At 37.4% G+C, this 15582-nt stretch overlaps 2 protein-coding genes across 2 annotated transcripts; both read left to right on the top strand.

The window, feature by feature from the left end:
- Positions 1-1068: 1068 nt before the first annotated feature.
- LOC113771187 (secoisolariciresinol dehydrogenase-like) lies at positions 1069-2048 on the top strand. Its single transcript, XM_027315799.1, has 2 exons — positions 1069-1108; positions 1268-2048. Exons 1-2 carry the CDS (start codon positions 1071-1073, stop codon positions 2046-2048), a joined length of 819 nt encoding a protein of 272 aa, XP_027171600.1. The 5' UTR covers positions 1069-1070.
- Positions 2049-14074: 12026 nt separating this feature from the next.
- Positions 14075-15245, top strand: LOC113771186. Its single transcript, XM_027315798.1, has 2 exons — positions 14075-14311; positions 14666-15245. The coding sequence occupies exons 1-2, from the start codon at positions 14075-14077 to the stop codon at positions 15092-15094; spliced, it is 666 nt and encodes a 221-aa protein (XP_027171599.1). The 3' UTR covers positions 15095-15245.
- The last annotated feature ends 337 nt before the right edge of the window (positions 15246-15582 follow it).

Raw genomic sequence — 15582 nt, 5'->3', positions numbered from 1 at the left:
ACCAGGGTTATTTTAGGTTAGCCCGCGTATTCCCCTGATACAAACCCAATTATGCCAGTTATCACTATTTTGAGACAATTAAATAATTACGGATTTAACGTCCCAATTGACAATAGATTATCAAATTAACTAATTATCCGGATCCAAGACAATCAATTAATTAAACAATCATAAGCACGGTAACTAGGGACTATGCGAATACCAACAAATTTAAAAAAAGATAAAATTAAATCGATCTCATAATTTTTAGACGAGTCAAAGCCTTCGTTGTTCCTTGACTAGAGTGAAGAAACTAGTTCATATTTGATGCGAAAAAACCATACAAAATTGGAGAGAGAGAGAGCCGCGGCCGTCGTCTGCGTTTGGGAAAACCCAATTCGGCCGAGCGAATGAAAGGTTAACGAAGTTACAAATAATGATGGAATCTTCCTAATTGCTCCTGTGACATCCGAGGAGAAAAGCTACAAAGAGCCCAAGGAAAAGTCAAAGCTAAGGACTAAAGTAGTGCTCATCCTCTGCAATTCTTATTCTATCTAATTGCTAACTAAGATCCCTGTGCGGCGGCTCCTACCAGCAAGTAGAACCCCTTCAGCCGTCCTTCCTTTGCAGAACTTACCAAAATGGGCGTAACATCTTCTTTTTAAAAAATGACCCTGGGACGAGCTCTATTATCTGGATTCCTTTTCTGTCAAATTGGCACCTGTTATCATATTTTCGTTCTACTCCCTGAAATAGATGCAAAATACTAAAAATGAGTAGAATTTAACAATTAACCCAAATCGGGTCAGGTAATAGGGAAAATTAATAATAAAATAAATAATAAAATTGTAACCTATCACTCTTGAACCTGGAAAACGGAAAAGAAAAAAAAAATCAATCCAAGTCCAAGTTGTACATCTACATTCATCTTTCTGTTGAAGATTTGAAAATGAACACATCTAGCGCGCTTATAAATTGATTTAGCCTTTTGCTGTCCAATCCATAGCCACTTTAGTACTTGATTTAGACCACTTCTTTGTCATCTCCTGGGAATTACTAGTACTACATAGACAAACACTGACATTAGTACCATGGCAAACATGGCAATCGCCTCAAATATTATGAAAAGGTAAGCACTTACAAATCATTTCTAGTAATTGAATTTGATCATCTTTGTAAAGTTTTACTTATAATCAATCCAACATGAAATTTCTTCTTTCTGTTTTCTGTAATATTTTCTGATTTTTTAAAGATATTTGCAAATAGTAACATGTATTTCTTGCTCTAGGCTTCAAGGCAAGGTTGCACTGATAACTGGTGCTGCTAGTGGTATTGGTGAGTCCGCCGCTAGACTTTTTGTCAAACATGGAGCGAAAGTAGTCATTGCTGACATTCAAGAAGATTTGGCCAAGAAAGTATGCCAAGATTTGGATCCTTCATCAGCTTCACATGTTCACTGTGATACAACTCAAGAATCTGATATAGAAAATGCAGTGAACACTGCTGTTTCTAAGTATGGGAAGCTAGACATCATGTTCAACAATGCTGGTATAGCGGGATCAGGCACATCCAACATTCTTGACGATAAAAAATCTGGTTTTGAACGCGTAATCAGCGTAAACCTTGTAGGTGTATTTTTAGGCGCAAAACATGCTGCAAGAGTGATGATCCCTAATCGCTGTGGCAGTATAATAAATACAGCAAGTGCATGTTCTACCATAGTTGGAGCTGCTCCTCATGCTTACGTGAGTTCAAAGCATGCTGTGGTAGGCTTAACAAGAAATACTGCTGTTGATCTCGGACGATATGGCATTCGCGTGAACTGTCTGTCACCCTACTTCGTTCCCACGCCTTTGGCGGCGGATTTCATAGAAAGAATCGATGGTGGAGTTTCTAAAGTATATACGTATCTGGATGGTGCAGTGCTGAAGGCAGAAGATGTAGCTGATGCAGCTCTTTACTTGGCAAGTGATGACTCCAAATATGTCAGCGGGCACAACCTTGTGGTTGATGGAGGCTACAGTATTGTTAATTCCGCTATGTGTATGTTTGAGAACTCACAAAAATGAGGAGTTTTCATTATTTTGCAGAATGGATGCAGAGAATGATCTAAGAATCTTTTATCTATGCAAAAGTCTGAAATATGTACTTCTGAATTTCTGATGAACCACTGAAGAATTTCCAGTCACGATATTCGATTAGTCAAAGATGTAACTAGATTGAGAAAAAAAATCTATGTTCAGAAGCAATATGCTCTGTACTTTCACAAGTGAAGAAGAAGGAAATTTCTAGTTTTATTACAAAGATATCCTCTCTGATTTGACCTTAAATCTGTTTTCTCATCTTAAACCTGCTCTATGGGCCCGATATCTGCACCTCCAGAGCTTGATGATTCATTCAGAGTGAGATTAGATGTTAGTCCAGAACCCCTGCCAATGTTTGATTTGCAACAAATTCTCATTCCATTGGTTGCGAATGGTTCCTTTACCGAGTCTTGAAAACGTGACTTTGTTTGATGTCTATTTCCATTCTTATTGGCAACAAAGCAAATCATAGATTGGCTGAAATCTGAAACTAATGTAAGATGTGGTGCATATTTTAAGCAGATGTGTTGACTCGTCCAAACCCGCCCATCAATAGCCCGTCCACCCATTAATTTTGAGTAGGTCTAAATGGGTACCCAATTAAACCCATTTAATTGATGAACAGTGGGTTGACTCGCTTCCCTCATTTATACCCATTTAAAATAATTATACATTTAAACTCAATTTTTAGTGAGTGTTAAACAAATAAATTTGATTACTGAGAAAGTATTTGAATTTGTTGTTCTCCAATTAGTTTAGCTTTGGCCGTCCAATCAATAATCACTTTGGGGCTTGATTTAGACCCTACTTCTTTACCATCTTGAGACCATTTACATAATTCTTGCAATTATTTTGCAACTATATATATAAGCCTCGTCATGGCTCACATGAGAACTAGTAGTACTACTCCATAGACAGCACTAGCATTAGTGCCATGGCTGGCATGTCAATGGCCTCAAATATTTTGAGAAGGTAAAGCACTTACCCATCGTTTAAATAGTGATTGCATCTGATCATCTTTGCTAAGTTTAGTTACAACCAATTCAACATGAAATTTCTTCTGCTCTCTGTTTTCTGTAATATTTTCTGGGGTTAGATATCTGCATATAGTGATAAAACTTGTATTTCTTGCTCCAGGCTTGAAGACAAGGTTGGTTTGGTCACTGGTGCAGCTAGTGGAATTGGCAAGTCCGCTGCTAGACTTTTTGCTAAACATGGAGCAGCAGTAGTCCTTGCTGACATTCGAGGTGATTTGGCTGATAAAAGTATGCCAAGATTTGGATCCTTCTTCAACTTCATTTATTCATTGTGATGTAACTCAAGAATCTGATATACATCTCTTACTAACCAACAACCAAACAAACCATCGACAACAAAGAAACAATAAATAAAAAGCTAACCTAGCAAAAGCCACCAAACACTCTTTAGACCAATTCTATTCTTTGCCAACTCTTCACAACAATTCAACTATCCAAAAAAAAAAAAAGTGATAGTTAAATACTACAAATTCTAGGTAATTGAGTGCTAGATTTGAGTCTTAGATTGTATTTATAGCAAAATAAAGAAATAGAGAGCTTAGAAAATTTTGCAAGAAATTTATTTTTGGGCCCATTCTTAAGGTTCAACACTCATGATTAGTGGAAATTTACACGTAGCTGTTTACTCTAGATTTGTCTGCCATGAGGAATGTGGGCTCATAATAAAGTCAGGTTCGACTATAATTGGCACAAAGAGAACTTTGGTGTTTCACACTGGTAGGGCACCAAAAGGACAAAGGACCGAATGGATAATGCACGAATATTGCATGAGTGGAAAGTCACAGGTTAAATGGTGCTTTTTATGTAGCATTTTTTCCTGATTGCCTTAGTTATTAAGTACCTTTTATAGGATGAAGCACCTTAAATATTATATGGGTTTCTTCTTTCTTGGTGCAGGATTTTGTCAGAAAACTTCACTAATCTACCTATATTGTAAAAGCACGAATGAGTTTTGGCAAAAGAGTGGTCGTCTGCTGATGTGTCAAACTGTCATTGGTTAAAATGTGGCCGTCCTCCTCATGCCAAAATCACGTGCCCAACTAGAGAAATATTGGAGGGTTTTCTTTCTTTCTGACGTATTCTGCCGAGGATGGGACTAGCGCATGGCTCGATACATCACAATTTAGAAGGGTTCTCTTTCTCCCTTGTTCATCGCTGTTCTCCTCTCTCTCTTTCGTCTGATTGGGTTTTAGTCCCTTGGTTTACCCCTCCGATTTTTCATTTACACGAACTCTCTTTTCTATATGTGTTTGTTCTTTATCCACTGGATCCAATCTAAGACGTTCAGTAGCAAAGAATATCACATCAATTGAAGGTTGGTTAGTGGCTCGAGGATTACTACCATCAAATTCTTATCTTTTTCCTCCTCTGATTTCTGTACGATTGGGACTAGGGCTTGGTAAACACTCTCCGTCCCTATCACTTACTTTCTTCTCTTATCAAACTCACCAGTGGACCAACATTTCTTCCATACCTCTCCGATTTTCTCCGTATTGTTTTCTCTAAAAATTAAGGTCAACAACAGCCACAGATGACCTTCAATTTTCTGGCTTTTGTTTCTGATCTTTTTAGATGAGATGAGCTACAAATAACTTGTAGATTTACTCAACTTTTCTCTGTTCTTCCAATGGTCTTTATTTGCTTAATAATTAATAAAGCTTGGTTTAATATCTCTGTTACTCAATTATTTTCTTAGCGATAAGAACTTTAATCTTCTAATCTTTATATCTTAAGATTTTTTTTTATTTTATGTCTCTTATGTTTTATTTATCCAATTTCCTCATTTTTATAGTATTATCTTTGCAGGAAAAAGATGAAAACTTTTATGGGATGCAAAGGCAAGTACTTGTGGATATATTCCATCCTTTTCTGTCCTCCAAAGGTCTGTTCTGCTTTATTTATCTATTGATTTATTTGTTTATTTATTTTTTGCCAATAAAAACTTTGTCCTTTTAATTTCGGTCTCTACTCTCAAATCACTTGAAGTTTTTATTTTGTCTTTTAGTTTATTGGATTATACTATTATTTTTATAGAAAGGAAGATGAATTTATTAGGTTTTAGCTAAAAAATAGGCATGAACATCAATGTTTTCCTCTGTAAACGTTTTTTTGGTGCCGTTTGACAGAAAGTATGAGTTATAGTGGTTTCTTAAAGTATTCTAGAAGCATTTAATTTCTAAAACACCTATGCATTCTAGAGCCCTTATTATAGAAACACTGATTGCTTCTTTTCTTGGCGCATATTCATCTGTGATTTTTCTCGTCTTTTTACTTCGTTTATACTCTCATATTACAATTTGCATATTTACAGAGTAAGGAAGAAAAGGAAGAACAACCTCTGTGGTAAGAAACTTTATAGGCCACAAGTTTTTTGCTCTGGTTTGTTTTCCTTTTCAATTTGTGACCTTTCCCTCTTTCCCTCTATGACAGAGGTTTCTGGAGGATGGCAAAAAATTGTGGTAAAACTCCTGCTCCTATTTTTTTCACGGTACTTTGGGCCTTTTTTTTTTAGATTTTAATATTCTTCTTTTAAATACTAGCTTTGAGTGAATCCTTTTACCTGTCAAAATGAAATCTGCCAAAATTATATCAAGTGCATCTGTTAAATCAGAAGTTAGATGATAAATAACATTAACTAATATGGAACAAAAGGGTCAAGGTTAAGACTTTTCACTTTCACTTTTGCAGAGAAGTTTAAAGATTTTCCGAAGAAACCTCTAAGCTGGTTTAGGAATCATTTTTTGCTCAGTTAAAAGTTGAATCCTTTTGTTCTTTTCTTGTTTTTTCACTGAATATAGGACCTGGTCTTCATGCAATTTCTGTCTCTGCATCTTTTAGGACAAGTCAATATTTCTAAAGTAGTATATGTTTGAGAGTAAGATGAGAGAGATGATTGTCTACACAACTGAAGGTACTTTGCCATTGCAGTTTCTCAGGGATAAATTTTTCCCCATCAGATTTTTATCTCTGACCTTTTCTTTCTTCTTTTTCTGGTATCCACTACAGGAAGAAGCAATCTTTATTTGTGGTCCAGGAATAAACAAATGGTGAAGATAGCCTTTAAGTAGGTGTTTGTTCACCTTTTATTGTTGTTTTTCCTTTTTTGGGTTTTAATGATAGTATAAGTTCTAATTAATTGAGTTTCTGTTTAATTGATAGGTGAGAATATCTTAAACTAGGTGACTTGGCTGTGCAGATATTATGCACATCTGTATTTGGAACTCCATAGCATGTCAGGTTCCTTATTTGGCTATCTAGATAGACTATTTTGAAGTGTGAAAATGTCATTTTCTTTTGATGGGCTTTTAATAACGAATCATTAGTTTCTTTTCATTGATTAATTTTATAGATTGATTAGACTTTTGTTGTTAAGAGTAAGTTTTACTTGGTAATTAATTTGTATATTTCATCTTTAACCTTTTGGGTTCATTTCTTGAACTTCAATATTTATAGGTATAAACTTATTGAAAAAAGGATTAGAGGCATTGGCAGTATGAGGAGGGACGTAAAAGAAAAGAAGAAAGGTGTGCGAAAAAGTGCAAGTTGAAATACTGATACTGAAATCATTATGGTCATTACTGTAATGATTAAAATGTTAAGAAAAAGCTAGAGATTGAGTTTCAAGAAAGACCCTTGGGTTACTTGGCGCTAAGATAGGCATTGGTCATTTAAGTTTCCTATTCTTCGGGAAATTCACTATTATTTGACCATTTCAATATTCTTTTACCATACTAGAGCTACTGTGTTTGGTTGACTGTATTATTGATAGCTATTTAATGTAACTTGTCTTTACCCCTCACAGCTAAAATGGATTGATGAGAATTTCCTGAGCTATGACTTTGAGTTCAACATTTTGCTGACTTGCTAAATTTGTTAAGAGAATTTTCTTCACTTTCCTTGGAATATGTTTCTGCTGTTCTATGTGTAGGTTATTAGTCAAGATATGGAGATTAAAGGACCTCATTTAAAACATCTGACACTTCTTTAGGCTTTGTTGTTCTAGGCCCAATCAGATATCTTTATACTTACTGTTATTTGATTGTGTGGCTTGAGTTCAAATTAAGTAAATTATTTGAGAGAATGCTTAATGATTTGTTTGGCTTAGCAATGAGTCAAAGCCCGAAGAGTGAAAGAACTCTTGCCGTTTCCCTTGCATTATCATGATTGAAGTGTCAAGCATCCCTAGAATCAAGATTGGAATTATTTCTATGTCTGTCCTGCATGGATCTATAGTGATTATTTATTAGCCTCATTTTTGGATACATATTATTGTAGACATTATGTACCTTTTACATTTTAACTAAGAGGTTTTGTTTGCAAAGATAGTGAACAACTTTTGTTTCAATGCATCATATTGTGTATATTGGACCTATTATGTACTTCCTAATTTTGTCCAATTACGGTGTGTTGTATTCTTAATGACACTGAATTGCCAAATAATTCAACATCTGTCATCACAACAATTTGGAAGTTAGATGGCCAGAATTGGGCAATTTGCATGCTTTCACCGTTTTCTTGCTACCTTTTTCCGTATAATCAGTAATTAATCAGTAATTAATTTCATATAAATGGCCTGTTATGGCATGAAACTCAAGTGCGCCAAGAATTCCACCTTTCTATTTGTCAACTGGTTATTTCATTCTCCCAACAATAAACTTCGATTAGGGAACGTTTCCATTGACTGTGAAGATAGATTGTTGGACAGAGGATCCTTTTTCAAAAATATGAACCCCCTTCATTCTCAGTGTATACCTACTTCATACCATGTATTACACTTCCATTCTCCTGACCAGAGTTGTTGCGTTAGTTGTTCCGATGTTCATGTTACATGCAAAGAATTGGATAAACAATATAGAAACGATTGAACCACATCAAAATTAATGCTCATTGTAAATTTAAAACCACCACAGCTAATCAATGTTCCACAAAATAATAGAAAAAATTAATAGTGTTTAGTCATTGTTTAATATTTTTGAATCTCCCATTTACTTCTCCCAACACTTCATCCCATTTCTACATGAAGCAAAATCATACTGATGAGCTTTAATTTTATTCGCCTCAATTATTTTTTTTTTGATCTTTTTCTTGACACCATGTTAGATGCAAACCTTCATTTACTCGCATTTTCTTACAACATTGCTTATTTAAAAGCTTAATCATTTTATAACCAAATAACTTAAATGCAATGAATACGATTTATGATATCTCCACTTAAAATCTGGGCATTTTCTGGGCAACATGAAATTAATACCGCGCATCGCGCGGTGATCCCCTCCTAGTAAGAAGAAAAGGGTTGACGCTTTATTCATAAAGATGTGCGTTTTGATTAGAAGTAGTAGAGGATGGAAACTACGTCGTTGGACTTAAGTTGAGTTAGTCCTTAATTGTAGTTCGTTGGAAATAATTGCATAAATAGCCCTCGTTTTGTAATTGAAGGTTGTTGGGTAAATTGGCAAAACAGACATTCTCTTCCCTTTCTCTATCTTTTCTGTTATTCTCTATCTTTTCTTCTTCTTTCTCAATTTTCGTTCTCTTTTTCTCTTTGGATTTCGGCCAATACTCCAGTGGCTAAATCTCAGAACCTGACATTTGGTATCAGAGCTGCCGATCCTTGACTACTGAGATATTGCCATAGCAGAAAATACTAGATATCGATCACTGGAAAACCAACTTAAGAAATAGGATAGCAGACTACAAGAAATAGCAGAGACCATGGCCGCAATTCAGGCTTCGGGACAGAACGAGTTGCAGGAAAAACTCCACGACGAAATGGAGCACAATAACTCCAGATTGGAGGCAATAGTAGGGAATCTGGATAAGAAATTCAGCAAGATGGAGCAAAAGTTCAACGCACTGTTGAAGGTGATGATGAAGGAGAAAGGACTTCAGGACAGTGACGGAGAGGCTCCAGAACCAACCCCGCCCGCACATCTGAAACGGATGACTCCAAATGAGTTGGCAGGTCACCCACATGAAACCAGAGGTAAAATGTTTGTACCTAATTTGCCAAGATTGAAGTTACCTATGTTTTCTTCTGGTAACCCTAGAGAATGGCTGAGAAAATATCAAAAGTATTTCTTGAACTATCAAATACTCGTGAACCAGAAGATAGATTTGGTTGAAATATTTTTGGAGGGAAAAGCTGATAATTGGTTCCAAGGGGTGAAAGCAGCCAGGCCTGGGTTATTTTGGTAAGAATTTAGTAAACTGTTGTGCGAAAGGTTTTCTGGAAAAGGTTCACTTGACATAGTAGAAGAGTTTAATAAATTGCAACAAAAAAGGGACAGTCGATGAATATGAGGAAAAATTTGAAGAACTAAAAACATTAATGCTGACTAGGAATCCCAGACTAGATGAGTCATATTCCGTTTCCAGTTTTATTAGTGGCTTGAAGGATGAAATCAAACTTATGGTGAAGATGTTCAAACAACAATCCCTACCAAAGGCCTTTGAAGTGGCTAAATTACAAGAATATGCCTTGGAAATTCAGTCTAAACAATCGAAACCATCTGGAAAGGTTGCAGTAGAACCTAAATTTGGGATGTATAAGAATCATGCCAATGGTCCGAGCCATTCTAATTCATACAAGCTTCTTGCAATTGCCCTTAATACCAAGAAAACTGAGTATGTACATAAGAAGATTGGGAGAATCTCAGCTGAAGAATTGCAGTACAGACGTAAACATAATCTGTGCTACAGGTGTGGGGAGAGGTTTGGAATAGGGCATCAGCATGAATCAGGGAATTTGAACTGTTTAGGTATTGAGGAGGAGGAAGAGGCTAACTTTGAGAATGTAGTGGGGGAGCAAGATGAACACACAGGCAGAGTAAGTGAACTTGCAGAGGTGTCTTTGAATGCTTTGTCTGGTGCCATAAAGAGGAAGTCAATTTTGTTGATGGGTAATATGGAAGGCTTACCAATTAAGATCCTAGCTGACATAGGGAGCTCTGATAGCTTCATTCATCACAGGCTTATCAATCTGCTGCATTTGCCCTATCAATATGTAAGTCCCTTCATTGTGACCTTGGCAGATGGAACGGGTATAACCAGTGGAGCAATTTGTCCTAAGGTGGCGTGGCTGATACAAGATTACCAATTCCAGTTTGATTTGAAGGTAATGGAGTTGGGAGGATGGGATATCATCCTGGGTATGGATTGGATGTATCAATTCAGTCCTATTACTTTCGACTTTCACACTCTCAGCATTGCTCTCAGTAGTAAGGGGAATTACTTCACCTTCAAGGCTTCATTAATCAGCCTGCAATGGAGCTAGTGAGAGGCAGAGATCTCAGAACTTTCATTCAGGAGAAGCAAAGAAACTGTGCAACACTGCAGGCAGAATTCAAAGAGGATCAAGAGAAGAATATTCCAGAGTCTATAGAAAGGGTACTGCAACAGCATTCACAGGTGTTTGCTACTCCAAAAGGCCTACCTCCAGAAAGGGAATTGGATCACCAGATTATCCTTAAACTAGGAGCTGAACCCTTTAAACTCAAACCATACAGGTACCCTCACTCCCATAAAGCAGAAATTGAGAAACAGGTTGATGAGATGCTCACCAATGGGATCATTATACACAGTACAAGTCCCTTTGCCTCACCTGTATTGTTGGTTAAGAAGAAAGATAATTCTTGGAGGTTATGTATAGACTATAGAAAACTGAATGAGCTGACTGTTAAAGATAGGCTTCCCATCCCAAATATTGATGAATTACTAGATGAATTGCATGGCACAAAGTATATGTCCAAACTAGACCTCAGGGTTGGTTACCATCAACTGAGGGTTAAAATAGTAGACACTTACAAGACTGCCTTTCAAACACATCATGGCATTTTGAATTTCTGGTAATGCCATTTGGGCTGACAAATTCACCAGCTACCTTTCAAGCCTTGATGAATAGAATATTTCAGCCATTTTTGAGGAAGTTTGTATTGGTTTTTTTTTATGACATCCTAGTTTACAGCTCCACCTTAGAGTTTCATGCATAACATTTACAAATTGTACTCAGAATTTTGGCTGATAACCAACTATACTGCAAGAGATCCAAATGCTCATTTGCTAAAACATCCATAGAGTACCTGGGGCATGTGATCTCTGATGTTGGGGTAAGCATGGACTTAGCCAAAGTAGAATGCATAAGGACTTGGCCTACCCCTAGCACAGTCAAGGAATTGAGGGGTTTTTTGGGGTTCACTGGGTATTACAGAAGGTTCATTAAGGGGTATGGGATGATCTGTAAGCCTCTAACTTAGCTACTCAAGAAGAAGAGTTTTATATAGAACTACAATGCTCAGGTAGCTTTTAAAGACCTCAAAAAAGCTATGACTACAACACCAGTGCTAAGCATGCCAGATTTTGATCTTCCTTTTGTAATAGAAACAGATGCTTGTGAAGTAGGTATTAGAGCAGTACTGATGCAGCAAGGACACCCTATAGCATTCCTTAGCAACGCTTTGTCAAATCAGAACCTAGGATTATTTGTGTATGAAAATGAGTTATTTGCCCTGGTGCTAGCTGTAACTAAATGGAAGCATTACCTGGTTGGCCATCTCTTTGTCATTAGGGCTTACACATCCACTGCAACACAAGTGGCTCACCAAATTGTTGGGGCTAGACTATGAGATACAGTACAAGAAAGGATCAGACAATGGAGCAGTTGATGTCCTATCTAGAAGAAAGGTAGAAGAAATCAGTGATAGCAATGCAGCAACACACCACATGTGTGCCATTTCCACAGTACAACCAGCTTGGATGCAGGAGCTTATTGAGAGCTATAATGGGGATGTAGAAGCCCAATAGAAAATAGCTCAGCTACTGTTGGACCCTAATGAAGACTTAGATTATCACTTGGATAAGGGGATGCTTAAATTCAAAGAAAGACTGTACGAAGGGTCTGCTAACAATATTAGAAACAACCTGATCAAAACCTTGCATGGCTCAGCAGTGGGAGGACATTCTGGACAGAGGGGATGTTTACACAGGATACAGACTCTATTCTATTGGCTTGGAATTAAATAGGATGTCATTTAGTTTGTACGATCATGTGATGTTTGTCAAAGGAGCAAACATGAAAATGTTCCTTACCCTGGACTTTTACAACCTATTCCAATACCTCAACAGGCTTGGTCGCATATATCTATGGATTTCATTGAGCAACTTCCCTTATCTCATTGTTTTGGCACTATTTTGGTGGTGGTAGATCGATTAACCAAGTTTAGTCATTTTATAAGACTCACACATCTATATACTGCACAGCAGATAGCTCAGGTTTTCCTTAACAATGTGTATAAACTACATGGTCTGTCAGAATCAATAATTTCTGACAGAGACAAAATTTTCATTAGCAGATTTCGGCAAGAACTATTCAATTTGTTAGGAATAGGCCTGCACTACAGTTCTTCCTACCACCCTCAGTCTGATGGTCAGAGTGAGAAAGTAAATCAATGCCTGGAGAATTACCTCATATGCATGTGCAGTGAGCATCCCTCTCATTGGAGTAGCTGGTTGCCTACAGCTGAGCTCTGGTATAATATTAAAGGGTTAAATACTAAAAAACCCCCTGTGGTTTGCCTAATGTTCACTTTACCTCCCTATGGTTTGGAAATCTACAATTTGACTCCATGTCGTTTCAACTAAAGTGTATTTAACGGAATTTCTGTTAGATTTTCACTTTAGGTGAAACGACAGGGAGTTAAATTGTATATTTTCAAACCATAGGGAGGTAAAGTGTGCATTTGACAAACCACAGGGGGGTTTTTGGTACTTAACCCAAAACCCTTATAAAGGGGCAATTTTGACATTTTCCTTTCAGACATTAGTTTAGATGTTTTCTGTCAGACTTTTACTTTAGTTGAAACGACGGGGAGTCAAATTGTAGGTTTCCAAACTATAGGGAGGTAAAATGAACATTAGTCAAACCACATGGGGGTTTTTGGTATTTAACCCTATTAATTTTCATACTAGCTTGCAAGTCACACCATTCGAAGCACTATATGAATACAAACCAAACCATATTCGATTGGGACCTTTCCATGATAGTGTCATACCTGCTGCAGTTAGCATGGTATAGGATAGGCTCCAAGTTATATCCCTGATCAAAGAGAATCTCGCCAAGGCTGAGAATCGCATGAAACATTTCGCCGACAGACACAGGACTGAACGAACTCTACAAGTGGGCAATTGGGTGTTCCTCAAATTGCAGCCTTATAGGCAGCAAACCGTAGCCATTAGAAAGAGACTGAAACTCACTGCTAAGTATTTTGGACCTTTCCAAGTGATTGCAAAGGTGGGAGCAATGGCCTACAAATTACTGTTACCGGAAGGAGTTTGGATTCACCCTGTATTCCATGTTTCCTTGCTAAAAAAGAAGGTGGGGAATGTTCAATCTGTTGAGCCCCCTTTACCAGCATCGGATACAGCGAGTCAATGTTTGCTTAAGCCTGAGAAAGTTCTTAAAAGGAGAGCAACCATGCGCCACTCTCAGGTCGTTGTTCAATACTTGGTGAAATGGAATCATTTACCGGAGTCAGAATCATCCTGGGAGGACAAAGACTTCATTGACAAGCAGTTTCCAGATTTCCAAGCTCGAGGACAAGCTTTGCTTAAGGGAAAGGGATTGTCAGGAACTTCACTAATAAGAAGAAAATGGTTGACATTTTATTCATAAAGATGTGCGTTTTAAGTATAAGTAGTAGAGGATGGAAACTACGTCGTTGACTTAAGTTGACAGTTAGTCCTTAATTGCAGTTCATAAGAAATAATTGCATAAATAGCCCTCCTTTTGTAACTGACGGTTGTTGGGTAAATTTGCAGAACAGACATTCTCTTTCCTTTCTCTCTCTTTTCTTCTTCTTTCTCAATTTCCGTTCTCTTTTTCTCTTTGGATTCCGGCCAATACTCCGGTGGCTAAATCTCAGAACCTGACAGATTTCATGGTTGTGTGCCGCGTTAGAAAGAACACTGAGTTCCATTTAGATGACTCACCACGAAGGAAACCTCAAGAAGGCAGACATCCATCAGCTGCAAACAACAATGCTACTGCTTCATCCGGAATTGAGCAAACTGATGCTTCTGATGTTAGGCGACTGCTGGTCAAAGGAATGTAGTAGCAGCAACAATTCGCATTCAACTGAGCAGATTGAATCTGGATTTGAATGTGATGATAAAGTACCCAACGAATTGTCTCCTTACGCGTCTTCCAGCCACCAGAAGGTATGCTGTTGCATGTTTTTTTGGCTGAGGGATGCATCTAATGATTTATACCACAATAAATGGATTGTTTGTTCTGTGTTACATATACACTACTCTCGGGTCCCTATAATATCATTGTTTAACTGGTCGAAATTTCAGTTGTTTAACTGGTCCCTATAATATAATACACTACTCTCGGGTTCCTATAATATCATTGTTTAACTGGTCGAAATTTCAGTCGGTGTCATATGCTGATAAAGCACTAGAAAAAAGAGCTATTCCATTAGCAGTATGTTTATTTTTATTTTAATTGGTGCCCAGATGCTTATTCAGTCTTCAAGACCCTTATTAGCTATCTGTGTCTCTGAGATCCAGGATTGTGACAGCATTGAAGAGGATTATTTTGCTGACATTATGAAAGATGATATCATCCAGCTAGATGATTCTGCAATCTACGCGAGTCCACAACACCTGCAAACGGTTGCACCAGAACCTGAGTCGCAGAATAAGTCTAAGCAGCCAGCCGAAGATACCCCATCCTGTAGTCTTCCTTTCCAGGGCACAGCAAATCGAAGGCTCAGATTGGGAAGGCAAAAACTTGAATACAATGAAGCTCATCCACTTAACAGGTACAGAGTCGACAAAGCTAACCTCCCTCCCAAGCTCGTCAGTCATGCGGATTTGCAGCAGCAGCCAAAATTGTTGGTTAGATTATTCTCTAACGTGGGGTCTGAGCGTTTATCCGTATTCTTCATCGCTCTCATAATCCTGGCTGCGCTCTTCTTGTATGTGCAAGTTGGATAGTTCCTGAAAAGCAATTGCAGCTCTTTCTTTGTACAAAGGAGCTCCTGTAAAATAGTCTGTATAGAAACTGGGATGCATGTACGTACATGTCCTTCAACTTTATGGAGGTAATAGATAGATCAAGAAGCTTGCATTACCATTAGAATAGATTCCTACAGCTGTCTATATAGACAAATGTACAGGGCTGTACAGAATTGTAGTAGATGTAAAACAGATAGCTCCTTTGAAAAAATATATCTTTGTTTATTAATCCCTTATTTTCCATGTGACAATGACAATTTTATGATTGCCTCACTTTCGGATATCAAATGAGAATGTGTGGTGCACATTCGCAGGCAACTTATGATCGCTGGTAATATCTCATGCGCTTTGTACGTGATGATTGTATTAATTCAAAGTATAGCACTTTTGAGATATTAAAATTCTTTGTGAAATTTTGATTATTAGTTTTAGAAAGAATAATTCTTATACATTTCAGTTCATTTAAT

Source organism: Coffea eugenioides, chromosome 5 (genome assembly GCF_003713205.1).
Source record: "Coffea eugenioides isolate CCC68of chromosome 5, Ceug_1.0, whole genome shotgun sequence".
NCBI classification, from domain to species: Eukaryota; Viridiplantae; Streptophyta; class Magnoliopsida; order Gentianales; family Rubiaceae; genus Coffea; species Coffea eugenioides.
The sequence above is the reverse complement of the archived record's forward strand: the minus strand, read 5'-3'. Positions and strand labels throughout refer to the sequence as shown.